General features: G+C 46.4%; 1 protein-coding gene across 2 annotated transcripts in view; it reads left to right on the top strand.

Moving 5' to 3' along the window:
• Window positions 1–1,308: 1,308 nt before the first annotated feature.
• The window catches only part of LOC135910127 (uncharacterized), a 34,150-nt gene continuing 18,037 nt past the window's right edge, over window positions 1,309–17,421 (top strand). The window contains exons 1-6 of one of the 2 annotated variants that reach the window (XM_065442172.1): window positions 1,309–1,649; window positions 2,536–2,597; window positions 10,155–10,331; window positions 13,307–13,465; window positions 15,916–16,110; window positions 16,640–16,867. In XM_065442172.1, the coding sequence (XP_065298244.1) occupies window positions 1,594–1,649; window positions 2,536–2,597; window positions 10,155–10,331; window positions 13,307–13,465; window positions 15,916–16,110; window positions 16,640–16,867 (877 nt within the window). In that variant the 5' untranslated portion in view covers window positions 1,309–1,593. The remainder of the gene's footprint in view (window positions 1,650–2,535; window positions 2,598–10,154; window positions 10,332–13,306; window positions 13,466–15,915; window positions 16,111–16,639; window positions 16,868–17,421) is intronic. The other variant, XM_065442173.1, reaches the window with a different exon arrangement.

The raw sequence follows: 17,421 nt of genomic DNA on the forward strand, positions 1-17,421 counted from the left end.
ATAAGCCGATCGCGATGGAGAAATTCGATCGAAAGTGCGCCGTGCGACAAGTGCGAGGCAGGCGGTGAGGTACAGTCAGCTGACCTCTGAGGGAGAGGGGGAGGTGTCGCGGCCCCTCCCCCTCTCTTCGGTGCACCGCAGGAAGATTCAGTAGTAGTAGTAGTGATCTTAAGATGAAAGGAAAAGAAAAGTGCAGTGCCGTAACTGTCTCTCAAGGGAGGGCACCTCAACAGCACTGCACGAGGTAAGGGGAGTGGGGAGAAAAAGATGAGAGAGAGAATGAAAGAGAGCGGGAAAAAAAAAACAAGAAGGTTAAAGAAGAAGCAAAGCGGGGCTTACAGCCGCGCTCTCAGCTGAGTCTCGTCGCAAAAGGAAGATTCACCACTCCGAAGCTTCCTCATAACGCAAAAGCATTCTGACGAGACGCGGAATGTCATCAGCCGCGCGAGCGCTAAATCACGTTTTCTTTTTCTCGTCTTTTAGCTGTCTCGTGCTGTGCCTTCACAGCGGCCACGTGCCGACGATGAACTCTAGCGTCGGACGCACATAGAGAAACTGGTTTAGCAAGGACGAAGCAGCGAGAGTCGCGACAACTCAAGGAGAAAACAGTCTGGCCCATCGGTGTTTCGCGCCAGAACGCAATCAAAAACACGACGGCCGATTATCGGGCGCTTCGACACGCATCGTTCCGCCTTCTTGTCCGAGCAGGCGGCACGCTCGTCGGGATTTGCTTCAACAACGCAAGAGTCCCTGCAATGGGGATGCCAGTGGTTGTGCTGTGAATGTGCATGCCTTCCTCGGAGGCATTGTGCGAGTGATACTGAGGCTTGGAGCCCCGAGATCATCACGTGTGGTTCAATGTCCACGAGAACGTCCATGCCTGGTAGCGTCTCCGGGTCGCATCGTGCGGTAACAGTACTCGAGTAACATGTGCTCACGAAGAAACATCTGCTGATCGACAACGCGTGCGTGTTTACTGATTAGTGATGTTAGTTACACTACGAGTATTGCGTCTCAGAACATTTTTTTTTGTCAACCGTAGATGGATAATCTAGCATTTCGATTCGTAACACGCCTACCTTAAGTGAAATTAACTTCACCTCTCCATGCTCGGTGCAGCTTGAAGCTTTCGATGGACGGGGCATGTAAAATTTTGCGCCAGGAATTACACTGGCACTGCTGTTGCGATTGAACGCTTTTCACGACGGGGTCGAACGTCTTCGTCGCTCGTCGTCGAAGTAATAATTGGTACTGCTTACCGGTTTACTCTTGAAGCGTCGCTGCGGATATTGCCAACGACCCGTTTGTTGTTTCATCTGTGCCCGCAGCGCACGTGAAGTCACCCTACAGGATTTACGGGATGAAAGGCTCCGCCACGGGGTGAATGACCTCGGAAGCTTCAGCTATACGCAAACGAACACAGCGCGGGTGCATTTGCTGATGTTCGCTGGGCGATTAGGAGCTCGTCGGCTTGCCTGGACACCGAGGCACGCAAATAAGGTCCTGTGTGTTTGGTGCTTCGGTGCGGCTGATCCATCGTGATCGCAGACAGTCTGTGCTTCTGTGTGCGAGCACGCATTGCAGCCGTTCGCAATGACCTTCACCTGGCGAGCGCTGCTGATCACGACGTGGATTACGAATCTTTTGATGTGAGTACAGTCATGTTCGTTTTTCGTTTTCTTTTCTTTGTGGGGGGGGGGGGGATAAAATGTGTACGCGGGCACCGAACACAATAACAGTGGCACACTCGACTGCCTCGCAGTCTGAGAAAGCAGGCTGCAATCGATTGATTGCATTGCACTAAACCTGGACAACGTATCGCGTCTTTTCCCCGTTTGTTGGCGTGGTTTTTGTAGTTGTGTGAGAGGACTTGCAACTGTGCGCTCTGGCTGTGCGACGGACGCTACCATGCATAACTTATAAAGCCATCTACCCCTTCACATGTTGACCGGTTTACTTATCAACGAAACTATGCAATGAAACAGAAAGCAACGCTTAAGCAAATTTATGAAAAAAAAGTATCTCCTTGGAGCGAACTATCATTGTTTTTTTGTGCGCGTAATTCCTTTATTAAAGCCAATCTTCGTTTTTTTTTTCCTCCCGTGGCATGAGGCTTCTGTTCGGTCGGTTTATTTCCGAGTAAAACGGGCCGATCCCTGAGGCAATGTAAACGTAAATACCGAAGATAGTGTAACCAAATTTGGGCCGATCTCGGACGCTGTGTAATCCACTGTCGCGTGGGTGCGTGTGAGGGAGAGCGTGGGTAAGGCTGAGCGGAACATAAAAACTGACACTGGTATCGTTGTCAAATGTTTCGCGCGTCGGGTGAAACTGCGACAGTTTCTTTTTCTATATTTCAATTAAAGAGTACGGTTCATTTCCTGTATGCTTTGCGGGGTTCCACTGTCTGTTTCCTGGACGGATGACCGCTCAAAACTCTTTTCTGAAGAAGTTATGGATCAAGCAGAACTGTGGCATCTACGCGCTCGTTTACGATATATATCTTTTCTGTGTTTCCTTTTTTTTCCTTCTCAGCAGTCAAGGCGCGTCGTCGTCTGCCCAGCACGGCGGCAATCGGCGTCAGAAGCGGTTTGCAGGTGAGTGAGAAGTCCTCGTGCCAAACACTTTGGGGAGCACAGTTGATGCAAACCAACGGATTAACGCGGGCCACAATTCGCTTCTGACAGGAAACACACCGCGGCGGCAACTTTGTGTGGCAACGCAGCCAAAGCTACCGAGCCGAAGCACACATTTCTTTACATACGCATCTGAACGTAGTCCGCGAATGCAAGCAAGCCGAAGTTACGTAGGGCAAAACAAATCGTACTGATTACTATCTTTTTTTGTTGAAAATTTATTTCCCAACAAATAAAAAGCTTGTTTAGGAAAAGTGTTTAGTTCCTGTACCTATAGGTGTGGCTTTCTGGAGTCCACGTCTGCTTTTCTTGGCAGGACAATGCCACAAAACTTGGAAATATGGAATATCGAGAGGCACACATAGACGAAACAACAGGAAGGCGGTCAGCCACCTTCCTGTCGCTTTGTTTTTGTCTGCCTCTCGATGTCTGCCTCACGAGCTCGGGCTGGATCGCAAGCGCCGTCGGCCGCGACAACGTGCCGTTGCGAAGCGCTCGCAAAGGCGTACTTCTTTATGCAAAAAAAAAAAGAAGTGAGGCGTGCAGACAGGACACAAGAGTCCAGGAGTCAAGGACACGCCTCACTTTTTTTTTGCACAATGAATCGTTACCAACTAGCTCAGCTTTTTGTCGTTCTAGGCGTACTTATACAGTGCTCGGGTAAGGAGAAGCAGCGTTGTGCAAAGCTGTTTAGCTTGGCTTTCTCGACCAGGAATGTCAAATCTCCCGAGCGTATATACATACACGAGCTGCAGGCGCTGGGTGTGGGTGGAGCTCGCACGCGCCGTTCGCTCGCTCGGATGCACGTCCCGTCGCGCCCCGTGCATCCTGAATCAAGGAGGTTCAAGAAAAAAAAAAAACTAGGAAACTGCAGTCTTTCTTTAACCTCCTTGTGCTGAATCGTACCGCGTGTCTCCTGCTTTTCCATTCCATTCCATTCCTTTATTCCATTCCTTTATTTCAGCATTCAACATTACATGTACAAATGCTAGGACAGGAGCAAAAAAGCCGCTATATTAAGCGGCTTGACAAAGGCCCCTGCCCCTACAGTATTTGGCAGCAGACAGTTTGGGAACACTTTTTACGCAACAATACACGGGTACATAAAATATATCTTCAAGAACATGTCTAAGGGAATGATAACATGCGTTTTTGAAAACACACTATAACCAAATTTTTTTTTTTTTTTTTAACCAGCAATACATGCCTTCTCTTAACAGAAAAATACAGGTTTATGTAACGTGGTGAAACAATACATTTTTCCAATTACATAACAATATGTAAAAGCACTTTCACATACAAGACAAATACAAAAACAATTCTATACTTAAGTTACAACCAACAAAAGGAAATGAAAATACAACATACTCTAATCACATGCAGTCGCACGGCTAATGAAATATTCCTTCAATATTCTACGTGAAACAGTCCTAAGATCTATGTTTTCTTTTTCAAGACTGTTCAGTAATACCGATATGCGGTACGGTAGTCTGTCCTTACCATGATTAGTTCGTGAAAAAGGTACGGCCCAAGTTTCTCGCTCCCGAATGTCGTAGTTGAGTTGATGAGGTTTGCTTAGATTGCAAAGACCAGTAAATCCCGAGTGGCCTCGTTTTACGCTTTCTTTATATTTCATAGCAAGATTAAATTGATAGTTGCAATGAAATGGAAGAACATGAAACTTAGAAAAGAATGTGCTTGTATGACTGCCGTAAGAAATACAAGCAACGTGGCGCAATGCTTTTTTTTGTAAAACAGATAATGTCTGAATATTTTTTTGTGACGTTGTCCCCCATACAAGAATACAATAATTTGCATGAGAAATAAATATGGTGTTATACAGCAATAGCCGTAGTTTTAACGGAAGAACATCTCGAAGCCTACAAAGCGCACCGCACGCTTTTGCCATACTTGTTGCCACGCGTTCTACGTGTTTGTCCCAACTTAAATGCTGATCAAAAATCACTCCCAGTGTTTTCACATCCGCGGTGACGTCAATTCGTTCTGATCGATAGAATATATTTAGATTACGATTTACATTTTTTTGGGCGGGTGCAAAAAGAACAGCTTTGGTTTTTTTAGAGTTAATTTGTAAAGAATTTGCCTTGCTCCACCAATATAGTTTATCAAGGACGGTGTTTGCTAGTTGTGAGAAGTCATCAGCATTGCATGATTGGAAGAAAAGACTGGTGTCATCTGCGTATATTATATAGTGTGGCAAGTTACTGATGTTTGGTAAATCATTTATATATATGTTAAACAATATAGGTCCTAATATGCTCCCTTGGGGAACACCAGCTTCTAAATTCAAGGGGTCTGAGTATTCTTCTGAGAGGTAAACGCATTGTTTCCTATGGGTTAAGTATGACTTTAGAATGTCCAGGGGTAATCCACGGAATCCGTAATGTTCGAGTTTTTTTAATAGAGTAATATGATTGAGCCTGTCAAAGGCTTTGGAAAAATCGATAAATACGCCTAATGTTAATTTTTTTCCTTCATAGCCGTTCAAGATTAAATCCTTCTGTGTTAATAGAGCTAGTTCAGTCGATCGGCCCTTACGAAACCCAAATTGATGCGGAGATAATAACTGATATTTTTCACAAAACGACATAACCCTTTTACATATAACCTTCTCTAAGCCTTTTGATATGACAGGGAGCACTGACACCGGCCGATAATTTGACATGTCATTTCTGTCCCCTGATTTGAACAGAGCAGTAACCTTTGCCTGTTGCATTTTTCTAGGGAAAACACCAGTAGCCAAGCAAACATTGAATACGTGGGTGAAAGGGGGCACTAACAAGTCTATTGCAAATTTAATTGGTTTAATCTGGAGACCATCGATGTCACGTGCCTTACTGTTCTTTAAGGATATAAAAACCGAGTAAACCTCGTCCGGTGTCGTAGGCTCAAAAAACGCTGTATTTACACTAGGCGCACCCAAGTAATTGAGAGCATCTGTATTGTAAGCGCTAATAACTAAATTTGTAAAGTGTTCATTGAGACGATTTGCTAATTCTTTACCCTTTAGCTGCTTCCCATTCTCTGTAATCTCGAGCTCTTCATAACGACTTCTGTCGCGATTTAGGAGCTTATTAAGCACACGCCAAACTAGGTCGCCTTTCGTATCAGCATTACTAAATAGCTTTTCCAGATACTCTTTTTTTGTATCTCGAAGAAACTTAGTTACGTAGTTTCTGTATTTCTTAAATGCAAAAAGATCATCAGGGCTTCTAGACTGCACAAAGTGAGAGTACAGTTGGTTTTTTTTACGAATTAGCTTTAAACACTCATTTGTTAACCAAGGTTTCCGTATCTTCCTAGATTTTTTTACCATTTTTAATTTAAAACAACTAGTGTATGCATTTTTAATGATATGCATGAGCGTATCATAGGCCGTATCAGCATCGTTACACTCGAATACTGGTGCCCAGTTTGCACTTCGAAGTTGGTTTCGAAAGTCAGTCATTGTTCGTGGATTTATTTCCTGCATGATGAAAGATTTACATTGGTTTCGGCTCGCTTTAAGTGAGCTATTTCGCTTAGAAAACATGTATATCGGCAAGTGATCACCTAGATCGGCGGCAATGATACCAGCATTGATATCTAGCATTGGGCTGTTCGTAATAAATAAGTCGATAAGGGATTCAGACAGGCATGTGACTCGAGTGGGTGTTTTTATCACGTTCGTACAACCAAAAGAATCAAGGAGTAAGATCAGATTGCGGGAAACTGTATTTGATTGCAGTAAGTTTATGTTAAAGTCACCGCCTATGTTTATGCACAGTCTATTCTGGTAAGCATAACACAGTAATTGTTCTAAAAAGACAAGAAATCTTTCACTATTACCATCAGGTGGTCGATACAAAACAGCGAAGATATAGGATCCACATTGTACCGCAAGCGCTTCGTAGTCTGGTGTGGTTTTTGAGAGATCTGCAATCAAGTCGCATGAAAGCCTTTCTGATACCATCTGCATCACACCTCCGCCTCGGCGGTTTGGTCTATTCAGAAAGAAACTTTGGTATCCGGGCAAGGAAATGACATCATCTTCCGAGTTGTACCATGTCTCACTTATCATTATTATGTCAAACCTGAACGCGAATTCGTTAAGAAATGCTTCTATCTGATCGTGTTTATTACGGGCAGACTGAACATTAAAATGCAAAAAGGCAAGAGAGTCGGCGTAACCAGGACGAACAAGGTTTCGTGGCGCTATCATAGCAAAATAAGGTGCAAAAAGTGTTCGTTGCCAATCGCCGCTAGCAGATTTTAGCTAGGTCTGCCTCGCATGTAACTTTAACAACACTAGACTCTTCCGTTTTCCGCGCAAATACTTTTCCGTCCCTCACCCATACAAAGCGCCATTTCATTTCCTTTTTCTTTGCCACAGTCATGCCAAGCAGTTGCTTTAGTTGAGGGCACAAATGCTCGTTCACGAAGACAGACTGCTTGGAAGAAAAACCAATGTCTTCTGCGGTGATCCTTGCTTTTCGCGCTTTTTTGATCACAGCATCACGTTTCGACCGACGATTGAAAGACACTACTATGTTCTTATCAGTATCAGAATTTCGCACAGGAACGCGATGGCAAGCATCAATATCTTGCTCAGATATCGGCACGCCAAGCACTTCCCCGACCTTCTGCAGAACGTTCCCAAGGTTCTCATTCTGCAAGCAAGGAACACCTTTCACCTCAATGTTCCTATTTCTCGAATATTGATCCTGTGTTACTATCTTTAGTGAGTTCTGACACACTTGCTTTCTCAGCTTCTCAACCTCTTGCAGAAGAGGCTCTTGCGCTGCTTTTAGGTTGACATTTTCCTTTCTAAGTGCTTCACATTCTAGTTTCAGAGACTCATACTGTCCACTAGTAAATTCTACACTTTGCCTGAGCTCTCGAAGGTCCTTACGGAACTCACGTTTGAGATCCGCGATTTCCCGTTTAAGTTCGTCATTTCCCATTTTGAGCAACAGCAGAAACACACAGCAAACAAGCAAAAAGTGCGAGCACCTCAGACAAAAGTTGGCAGCAGGGCAGCAGAGCAGAAAAGCAGACTATAAGCAATACAAAAAAAATTATTTCCAACCTGCAGAATAGATGAAACGTAAGTGTCGGCTCCTGCTGCTGTCCCCGCTGCCAAGTGACGGCGAAGGGCCAACAATGCTCCTTATAAAGGGCTTGCAGAGCAACCGATGTGACGTAGATTCACGTGGCTCCCACAATCAGTTGTAGGCGATCCAGGCAGTCCAGGCAGGCAGCGATGCAGCCGCTGGGTGCAGTTGCACTCAAGGTTACGATGCAACCGCCCACCGTCTTCTTGAAGGTCGTCGAGCGTCTTCAGAAATCTGCAGAATAGATGAAACGTAAGTGTCGGCTCCTGCTGCTGTCCCCGCTGCACGTGAACAGCTAGCTGTTAATACACGAGATTCTTTTTAAGATTTATGGGCAGATCCCTTCTTGCTTTGTCATCTTTTTATTCTTGGTCGTCATGAAGAATTTATACAATTGCTTAAGATTTCCTTTTATCGTTCACTTGTGACCAAAATGACGCAATTTTGCTTAAAGAAACAGGAAAAAAAGGCGGTGGTGGTATTTTCGTATAGCTTTTCTTGTTCTGTCGTTTAAATATGTATATATATCTCTCTTTTTTTCACGTAACGCACCCCTTATGTATCATCCCTGCCAGATTCTTTCAAGGGACACTACGCTGAAACTAACGTTCTACAATGACAAAAAATACGCCACTCTAACCGTGAGAAGACCCTTGGTAAGCCGGAAAACACGCAAGAACGAAAAATGGGTAGCAGCGCGGTCTTGAAGATCTCGTACCAACCCGTCGTGTTCTGAATGATTTTGATAACGCTTGCCCATGCCTAGTTAGCTATTTCTCGGTAAAGATGGCTACGTTGTCTACCACATTATATCGTAAAAGAACCAACGAGTTGAACGCAGCGATTTTTAAGAATGCCTTACTGGGCCATAACGGCCGAAATGCGGAACATACTTCAAAATACTTGACGTCATAATGACGTAACGGAGCCGGGGGCAATACGGTGCGAAAGTTTTCACATTATCTCTAGTAATCAAACATTTCTCGCGAAGCTAACGAAAATAGAGTTTCGAAAGAACTGTGTTAGTCGAAGATGATTCATTCTTTCTCTTTCATGTCCTTTCAGAGGGACACCTGTCACCAAATTTTAGCTATACACCGAACGCTGTAGGGCGCCTTTCACCGCAATATATATATATATATATATATATATATATATATATATATATATATATATATATATATATATATATAGCTGCGTCATAATTCCTGCCTCCCTCTCTTTTTAAAAATCTTCCTCTACTGACGCGCGCCGCAGTTCGAGTGGCGGTAGTATTAGGCGTTCTGCATTGGATGATTTGGCGAAGTCACGTGACACAATCGGTGACTTTGTAGGCAGTGCGTCCCACGTAGAGACGTTTGTGCGTGTGACCTTCATGCTTTGGCAGGAAGGGCTGCTCTCTCGAGAGGGAGGGCCCGTAGGCTTTTGTTCGAAATTTCAGCCGTTTTTGTGTCGTGCAGCCATGCGAAACTTTGCCCTAGAAATGGCAGGCGCAACTAATGGAATCTAGGCACCACTGCTTGTCTGTTGCAATACCCAAGCCTGCTTAGGGGCGTTCTAAAGGGACCACTAAAGCGAAACCGTAAATCAATTTATATTGATATGCTTTGTAACAGAGTTTTGTTAATTTCGCGACGAACGGTTGGTTATTAGAATTGAAAAGGAAAGTCGAAGATGAATTCTTGAATTTCGCACCAAAACCGGTATGCTAATGTGAAGTCACGAACTTCAAAGTGTTTTTTTTTAATTTCCTATTCGACTGGGCGTTGCCGCTCAGTAAAAGCTCCCGCAATTTGCGATGTTTCATCTCTGGCTTCTTTAGAACACAATGTAGTCTATTTTAACATATAAGTATTTAACTAGGCCCTAGCGCATTCCACGAAACTCTGTGACGTCACGGTGAGATAGTCCGGGAACGCCAAGGCCGCGGCGCTGCCGTCCTTCTTTCCTCCTTGCACCTTTTCCCGCTTACCAAAAAAAAATAATTAAATTATGGGGTTTTACGTGCCAAAACCACTTTCTGATTATGAGGCACCCCGTAGAGGAGGACTCCGGGAATTTCGACCACCTGGGGTTCTTTAACGTGCACCTGAGTCTAAGTACACGGGTGCTTTCGCATTTCGCCCCCATCGAACTACGACCGCCGTGGCCGGGATTCGATCCCGCGACCTCGCGCTCAGCAGTCCAACACCATAGCCACTGAGCAACCACGGCGGGACCCGCTTACCAAGCTTCTTCTCGCGGTAAGAACAAAGCTTTCGCTATTGCATAAGTGTGATTCGATATTCTAGGAGGGCCGTTCTATACATTTTTTGTCTCTTTAGTGTACTTTTGATGCGTATTAAATCGAAATTAGCTGAGCTTACACTGAGCACCCTTCACGTGATCCTTGCATGTCGAACAGCATGCACACCGGCGGCCAGCGAAGTTCCGCAGGAGTTGTTCTCGTCAGCGTCGTGGATTTACACCGACCCGCACTCGGTGTTCAGCGTGTACGCAAAGTACGACGACCGCCAGCTGAGAAACGTCGCCGCCGACGACGATTCCCTTCTGATGGTCAAGGAACGCCTGCCCAAGAACGGTTCGTATACTTGCGCGCCATCTTTCGCTGCGGTCCCGAACACGGAAGCCGCGTCAGCGTCTATTGATCGCTTACATGCCGCACCCTGAGACGCTGCTCTTGAGGCGTTAACTAGTGTAGGTTAGCGTTATTTTGTCTCACAGGTGCGCTATACATTTTCTTTCCCTGCATATACGTCTAATCTCTAAATGAGTTACTTCTCGACTTGTTTTCCATGACAGTGTAAACGCAGGCCTCCTCGCAAATGGTCACGTTTCAATGACAATCACCCCAATATAGCAGAACGTGCATTTCATGCTATTTGCAAGGGGTGTGTGCATGTGTGTGTGTGTTTGTGTGTGTGCTTATTAAACTGCCTGGACTATATGCCTAGCAGAGACATCAATGACAGGGACAGGTGCTGCTACGAACGGCCTGCAAGGGTACCGATCTACAAAATTTTCCCAGCCAGCTGCAGCTGCGGAGGTGGCGAGCATCCCAGAAGTGACATTGGAAGCCTTCCCCCCCCTGCTGCGGTGACTCGCTTTGTAGGGACGACGATGTGCCGCGTCAAGACCCCCTCGGCGCCGCCATGAATAGACGCGGTCGGCGGACCATATATTGTTAGTGGATTCGCCGTCACCGTCACGGTGTGTTTGGAGCGGTGGAACTCCTCGGAGAAGTTGTCTTGCGGCCGTCTCACGCAGCTTAAAAGTGGTCAGTCAATGGACAGTCTGCAGGGTCAACACTGGGATGAAGAGGCGCCTGCTCGGGGCAAGACCCGTGTCTGCGAAAACCCTCTCACCTCGGTGTGGTCGGTGAAACCTGTGCGGAAGTGAGTGTGTAAACCCCCCCCCCCCTCAAAGACGGGTCGGCTACGATGACTTTGGACGCTCCGAATTAGTCGACGGTTGAACGGCCGTTTTCCCTCACCTAGGTATTTAGGGAGGACAGAGTGTACTTAAGGAGCCGTTGGTGGCTCCTCAGGGTGCATTCCTCTTTCAGTCACGGTAAACTGATGAACTGTAACGTTCTCATGTAAATACTGTAAATAAATCGCATATTCCTCGTTATCGATGAGAACAAGTCTCTCCTTCAACAACGTCCTCAGCGTTGGACGACGGCATGGGCCAGCTACCATCTATTTCATGCTCGACCCCAACCATCACAGTGCAGTGTCACTCGCCGGATGCGTCCCAAACATGACCGCCGCCAGGGCCTCGACTGGTACTGGCTAACACTCACAGAGTACTTGTGCACATAAATACGCGAGAACGTGGTCGCCACCGTAGCTCAACTGGTAATGCAATGCACGAGTAATGCACGAGTAATGCGGACGGTGTGGGTTCGGCGCACACCGACGCCAAGGTTAATTTCTTTTTTTTCGTCCACTGTCATTTCCCTGTAGCTGATCATTTTTACGCTTCCCAATTGAAAACTACAAATAACTTCCCCTATGATTTGCTTGGCTTTACTAACTGTTGGCTTCATATGGCTACGGCTAACCGAAATCGGGCCCCTCACATCCTCCTCTGGCTCGAACATGTCAGGGCTCTTCAAAAAAGACTTGACCCATCTTAGACGACATCGGAATAACCTACGAAGCACAGCACGGACTGCGGAGAAACATCCCAAGGAAAGTAAGGGTACATCTCTCAATAGCCCCGATCCCCAGAAACATGCACTCGGAGTTTCACGAAGATAGAAGGATCGCAAGAGCGAGAGCTTTCCACAAAAGATTCCTTAGTGCCAGGGACGTGGTCTATGTGAACGCGGTGAAGTATGCAAATAGACAGAGTATGTCGATCGTTGGCACGAGTCTAGAGGGTGACTCCAGGGTTAGTGGCACTGTAAAAACAGGCACAGCGGAGGTGGCGTAGGAGGCTGCCTTAGCACTGCCAATAGCCTGCACGGAGGCTAACATCGTAGTCAGCGACTCCAAGATAGCCGTCAAGAACTGTGCCAAAGGAATAGTCTCGCCGGAAGCGTTGAGCATATTAATCAACTTTCGTGAAGATCGAGACGTTCACATTATATGGGCACCCACACACTCCTCCCTTCCCGGGAACGAAATAGCGCACAACCTGGCTCGAGAACTGACGGACCAAGCAGGTGACATGCAAATACTGGGAAGGGGGAGCGACCGCATGACCAGCTTTAACGAGATCACCGAACACTATAAATTGGGAAGGGTAGATTTCCGCCCGGCACACTCCTCGCTGAGTAGACGGCAATCGACGGCATGGCGCCTCTTACAACCAGGTACATATCCGAACCCGGTGGCCTACCACCGCTACTACCCGGACCTTTACACGGATAGACGTAGGTTCTGTCAAGAAAAGGCCGACCTACAACATACGGTTTGGGCTTGTCCTCGGACACCCACACAGAATAAAATACTCAAGACCCGAGAGCAGTGGGAGACCACGTTGCTCAATTCTGCATCGGAAGACCAACTTAAGGCACTCCAGCAGGCCGAAGATGCTGCCAGGGCCCAAGGGCTCGGGGCCGCCATCTAGGTAGAGAGGCTCAAATATGCCATCCTAAAATAAAGTTAATTCCTCCTCCCAGGGCATTCTCTTTCGACATAAATATAAAATATAGAGTTCGTACATGTTAATGCATTGCTATTCCCTGTAAGCTATTCCCGCTACACTTATCTGTTACCTATTGCTGCTGTAAACATCATTGTAACTGCAACTGCTTGTACGCTAATGATGTCGCACGTTTCTTGTATTGAATGAGAAGGAGTTCCACTGAAGTATCATCTTCTCGGACATCATTTGTACACTGCCCTGCAATGTCGAAAAAATTTGAAAGAGACCAAAGAACACTACTTTGCTACCACTATACTACTTCTACTACTAGAACCACTAATATACTATTACTACTAATACGTCAGCGTCAGTTTTTAAGTAATCGTTGGAAACTCTACTATCGTTTGAACTTCCCACGAACGTTGCCCTTCGTACGAGTGTCGCATGTCATCGAAACAGGCACTGAACGCGTTTTGATCAAGACCTCCAAGCTGCGGCCCAACGAGTCGGTGTTGGTGCAGTCGTCCAGCAGCGTCGTCTACGTGACCAGCACTTACCATATGACCGTCACCTACATCACCTGCCTGGGAGTTGCGCCGCATGACAGGAAAGTGGGAGGTGCGTTGTTGCCTGTCTTCCGGGAGCTTGTCATCCATACGTATGTGCGGCGTATTAGAGAGTGTTAGTTTAGGGAACGCAAGCGGCTTGCGTAAGCAAGAACTAGGGGCGATGGTACTGCGCATGCGCAGACACAGATGTAGGGGTATGCGCATGCGCAGTACCGGCGCCCCTAGTTCTTGCGTGCGCAAGCCGCTTGCGCCCTCTAAACTAAACCTCTCTATAAACGGGATAGCGTTTAAGGGCCCCACGTCGCAGAAAATCCGGTGTCGGCGTACGGCGTCGGCGTGCCGTGAGCGAAAACTGGCGTACATATCCTATACGGCAGCTAAAGTTCAATCACTAACTTTGCCCACACCTTGTCTTACATTCTTTACAAAGTTATTCCTCGGAATTTCGAAAATGGCAGCCCGCAAACAAATGTCACGAGACAAAACCTCGACCGCAGATGCCTTTTACAAGATGCCGATCTTCTGTCTCGCAGGTGCGAGACAGAAGATCGGCCCACGCAAGAGGCCGCGTTTCTACCAGAAAGCTCGCCTTCGTGCGTAGCGTTCGCCGCCAGCGTTTCCCCGTAAGCGTTATGGTTACATAAGATGCAGTTGACGGGAAGCGTGAGAAGCAGTCGGGGATCTTTTAGTGCTGTCGCGTTCGATTCTTAAAGGCGAGGCTTAAGCGTCCTCCAAATTGTCGGGTCAGAGGATGTCTGTCTGTCTGCCTGTCTGTCTGAAAAGCAGTGATGAGTTACTGAATGATAGTTATACTTGGGGCCTCACGTGGCAAATCTGAACAGTTGATGCATCCTGAGGTACAGCCAACCGATATTGTTTTTCGAGGCACATAATTATCGAAAATGTTAACTTTACTAGCCTTTACACGAGGTGTCGCTTACCGAACACTAGTTAACCCTCGTACTTAACGCTAACAGTGACCGTATGTCTGATGTTTGTTTTTATGCTAGGGGTGTCCGAGTAGTGAAATTTCCCGATGAGATCATACGCAAATATTCGAGAAGAAATGAGCTCCAAAATATTCAATCGAATATTTTATGCTCAAACGCAGTGAAATAACAAGGTTAATTGGGTTCTCCCTCGTTAAAGAAAAGAGGCTTAGTTATTGACGTAAATTACATGGTTTATTTACAGGCACTTGATGCATGCAATGTTGTATGCAAATGGACGTCCGGTCGGAAGATAAGCTTGTAAAGGAGAGGCAACTGATTTCAGTTATCTGTAAGGGTGGGCGTATAGTGATTTTTGAGACCGAATCGAATACGAACCGAATGTTGAATATCCATTATCACAATTATTATAAAACGATGTACGATGTTCATATCCTAGTAGTTTTAAAATTAACAAGTTTCAGTCATTACATAGAACTTTATGAAGCGTTGCTTACTAAAAGCTGAAATGAAGCATTAGGAGCAAACAAGTCCCTTGGCAAGCACAGGACCGTTCAGAGTGCGTGAACGATCGCTGTACCTGAGTGACCAAGCCTGCATCACTATGCAAGTTCTCTTGTTTCATTTCAATACTATGCCCTCGGCGAAGAATGTTTACCGTACTTTCGCTCAAATTTCATGTCTAATTGGGCGCAGTCGACATTACGAAATATTCGAAAAGTATTGGAGAAATATTCGCATTTAGGAATAGTATTTCGATTCGAAGACCCAATCGACACTATTCGATTCGTCATCCAAAAAAATTCGAATATTCGCACATCCCCCAGTTATCTCCCACACAATAAGAATGACGCTAACGAAAAGAAAAAGGAAAAATAATACGTACGTCACCACATGCACATAGAGTGTTGAGTTCGATAAAGGAGAGAAGTGTGAAACTACAACAGGGCATAATATTTTTTTGAAGGGATGGAAACATGGTGGAGAATGGTTACGTACCACATCTCTTTGCCCAACTCGAGGCAACAAATTCGCTCACGAGCTCTCCAGAATTGAAACATTCATAATAAGAGAGAGAGAGCGAGAGAGAGAAAGTTTATTGGTTGAAAATCGCACCGGGACGTATATCATAACGAGTGACTGAAAAATTATTGAGCACGAGTCATCTGTCCCATGCATTCGCCCAGAAACTGGTGCCCCCTGCCAACCAGCTGTAGCTCTCATGAAAAAAAAAAAAAAAACTATTTGGACCAGCCCTCACCGGCAACGTTCTCTTTCATTTGAGACTCGAGCAAGCGTTGTTATCCTTGACATAAGCGAAAGAAATGAATACGTCTTTACGGTCTCGCTAATTTTCCGAGTTATTGAAAACTTGTCAGTGCCTCTCCTTATGCAATGCCTTGGTGCCTTTAAGGTAAATATAAATGAAAGTGAATCACATTTCGGGGACAGTGAATTCGCGAATCGACCACAACTAAAATAACAGACTAGCCGATTAGTATTGGCAATTTCGAACATTCTCACACCCCTACTTCCTACCTTTTCGAAGCCTGCCACTACGTGGACAACGAGCTCTCGGGCGTCATCAAGAGTCCAATGCATCCCAGCATTTACCCTCTCGAGGCCTACTGCGAAGTCAAGGTGGCCGTCCCTTACGGCAACGTGATCAGGTTCCGACTGGAGGACGTGGACCTCTGCCCACGTGCCAGCAACACCATCACGTTCATCGACGGAGAGGGCTTGGGTGAGCATGGGACAACCGTACTTTTGCGCTACTTCGTAAGGGGTACACTAAAATCACTATAGATGTGGTGGTTCGTTTCTATTGGATTTCGATCAAGTTCAGTAGAATGTCTGTGGAGTTGCAATTGATTGTCGCGCATTATCTCTCTTAAAGAGAACTCGCATTAGCTCGTTATAATGAAACAGCATACCGAGCTGTGGGAGTCAGTTGTTGGTTGTCCTTGCTAAGAATGACTTTAAGTAGTCTGTAAAGATTCCCTTCTGGAAGTCACCTGACGGCATAAGGCTAACGCTTGCAAGATTCTCTCGCCTTTCCATAATAATATTTCTTCATCTCCGACGATGATGACCTCGAATGGAATCTCCTTTGAGACGGGCTGTGGACAAATAAACCGCTAGCCTGCTTGAGTTCATCGGGTTGTAGTATATCTAATCGCAGTCTATCAATACATATATATATATATATCGATATATATATAACCGTAAACACCTTTTCCCACTGACTTCTTAACGCTCTTGACGCCCTGCAGGCGGGCGACACCTGGCGGTGCTGACTCCAAACGGCACCGGTGAAGGCGGCGGCGTGAACGACACGATCTTGACGCCCGGCAGGAAGGCCACCGTGGTATTTCGGGCCAGCTGCGGGCGGGACGTCGAGCGACGGGGCTTCCACATCACCTACGAGGCCCAGCCGTCGGAGGCCGCCGAAAGCGATGGTGGCAGCTCTGCCTCGGACCGGATAGCCGGCCTTGACCAAGGTCGGTACCACCACACTGAACGGATATCCGGCCTATCCACGGCGTCGGCGCGCCCGCTTTACGCAGTGTTGTGACAATGCGATCGCCGTGGCAGGAGTGTGCAACAAGTGGCGTGCGCTTTTCACTGTAACCACACGGGACCTATTTTTCGCAGTTATTATAACGCAGTCGCCGCCGGGCACGAAAGGGGCGCACTCCAGGCGTTTCCGTCAGGGCGCGCCAGGGGGCGCCGAGCTTGGCATCGATATGTGCCGAAAACACATACGAAATATATTCCATGTGGTTATCCACTAAAATTAGAGAATGCTTGAAAGGAAGCCGCTACATTTCGACCATCGGAGAGGCCGGTAGCGTGCCATAAATGATTAAAAGGAAGTGTTTAGTGTGTATACCTAAGCAGTGTGCAACCGCAGTTCGCGCGCCAAGAACTCGCGCTTCGCTCCAAACGCGGTAACGTCTGTTGGCCCGTTTTATATAGAAACAAAATTTCAAACTTTTATGGATAGCCGATACTCTTCCGCCTGAATAACGGCAACCTGCTCGAAATAACGCCA

Source organism: Dermacentor albipictus, chromosome 7 (genome assembly GCF_038994185.2).
Source record: "Dermacentor albipictus isolate Rhodes 1998 colony chromosome 7, USDA_Dalb.pri_finalv2, whole genome shotgun sequence".
Lineage (NCBI taxonomy): Eukaryota > Metazoa > Arthropoda > Arachnida > Ixodida > Ixodidae > Dermacentor > Dermacentor albipictus.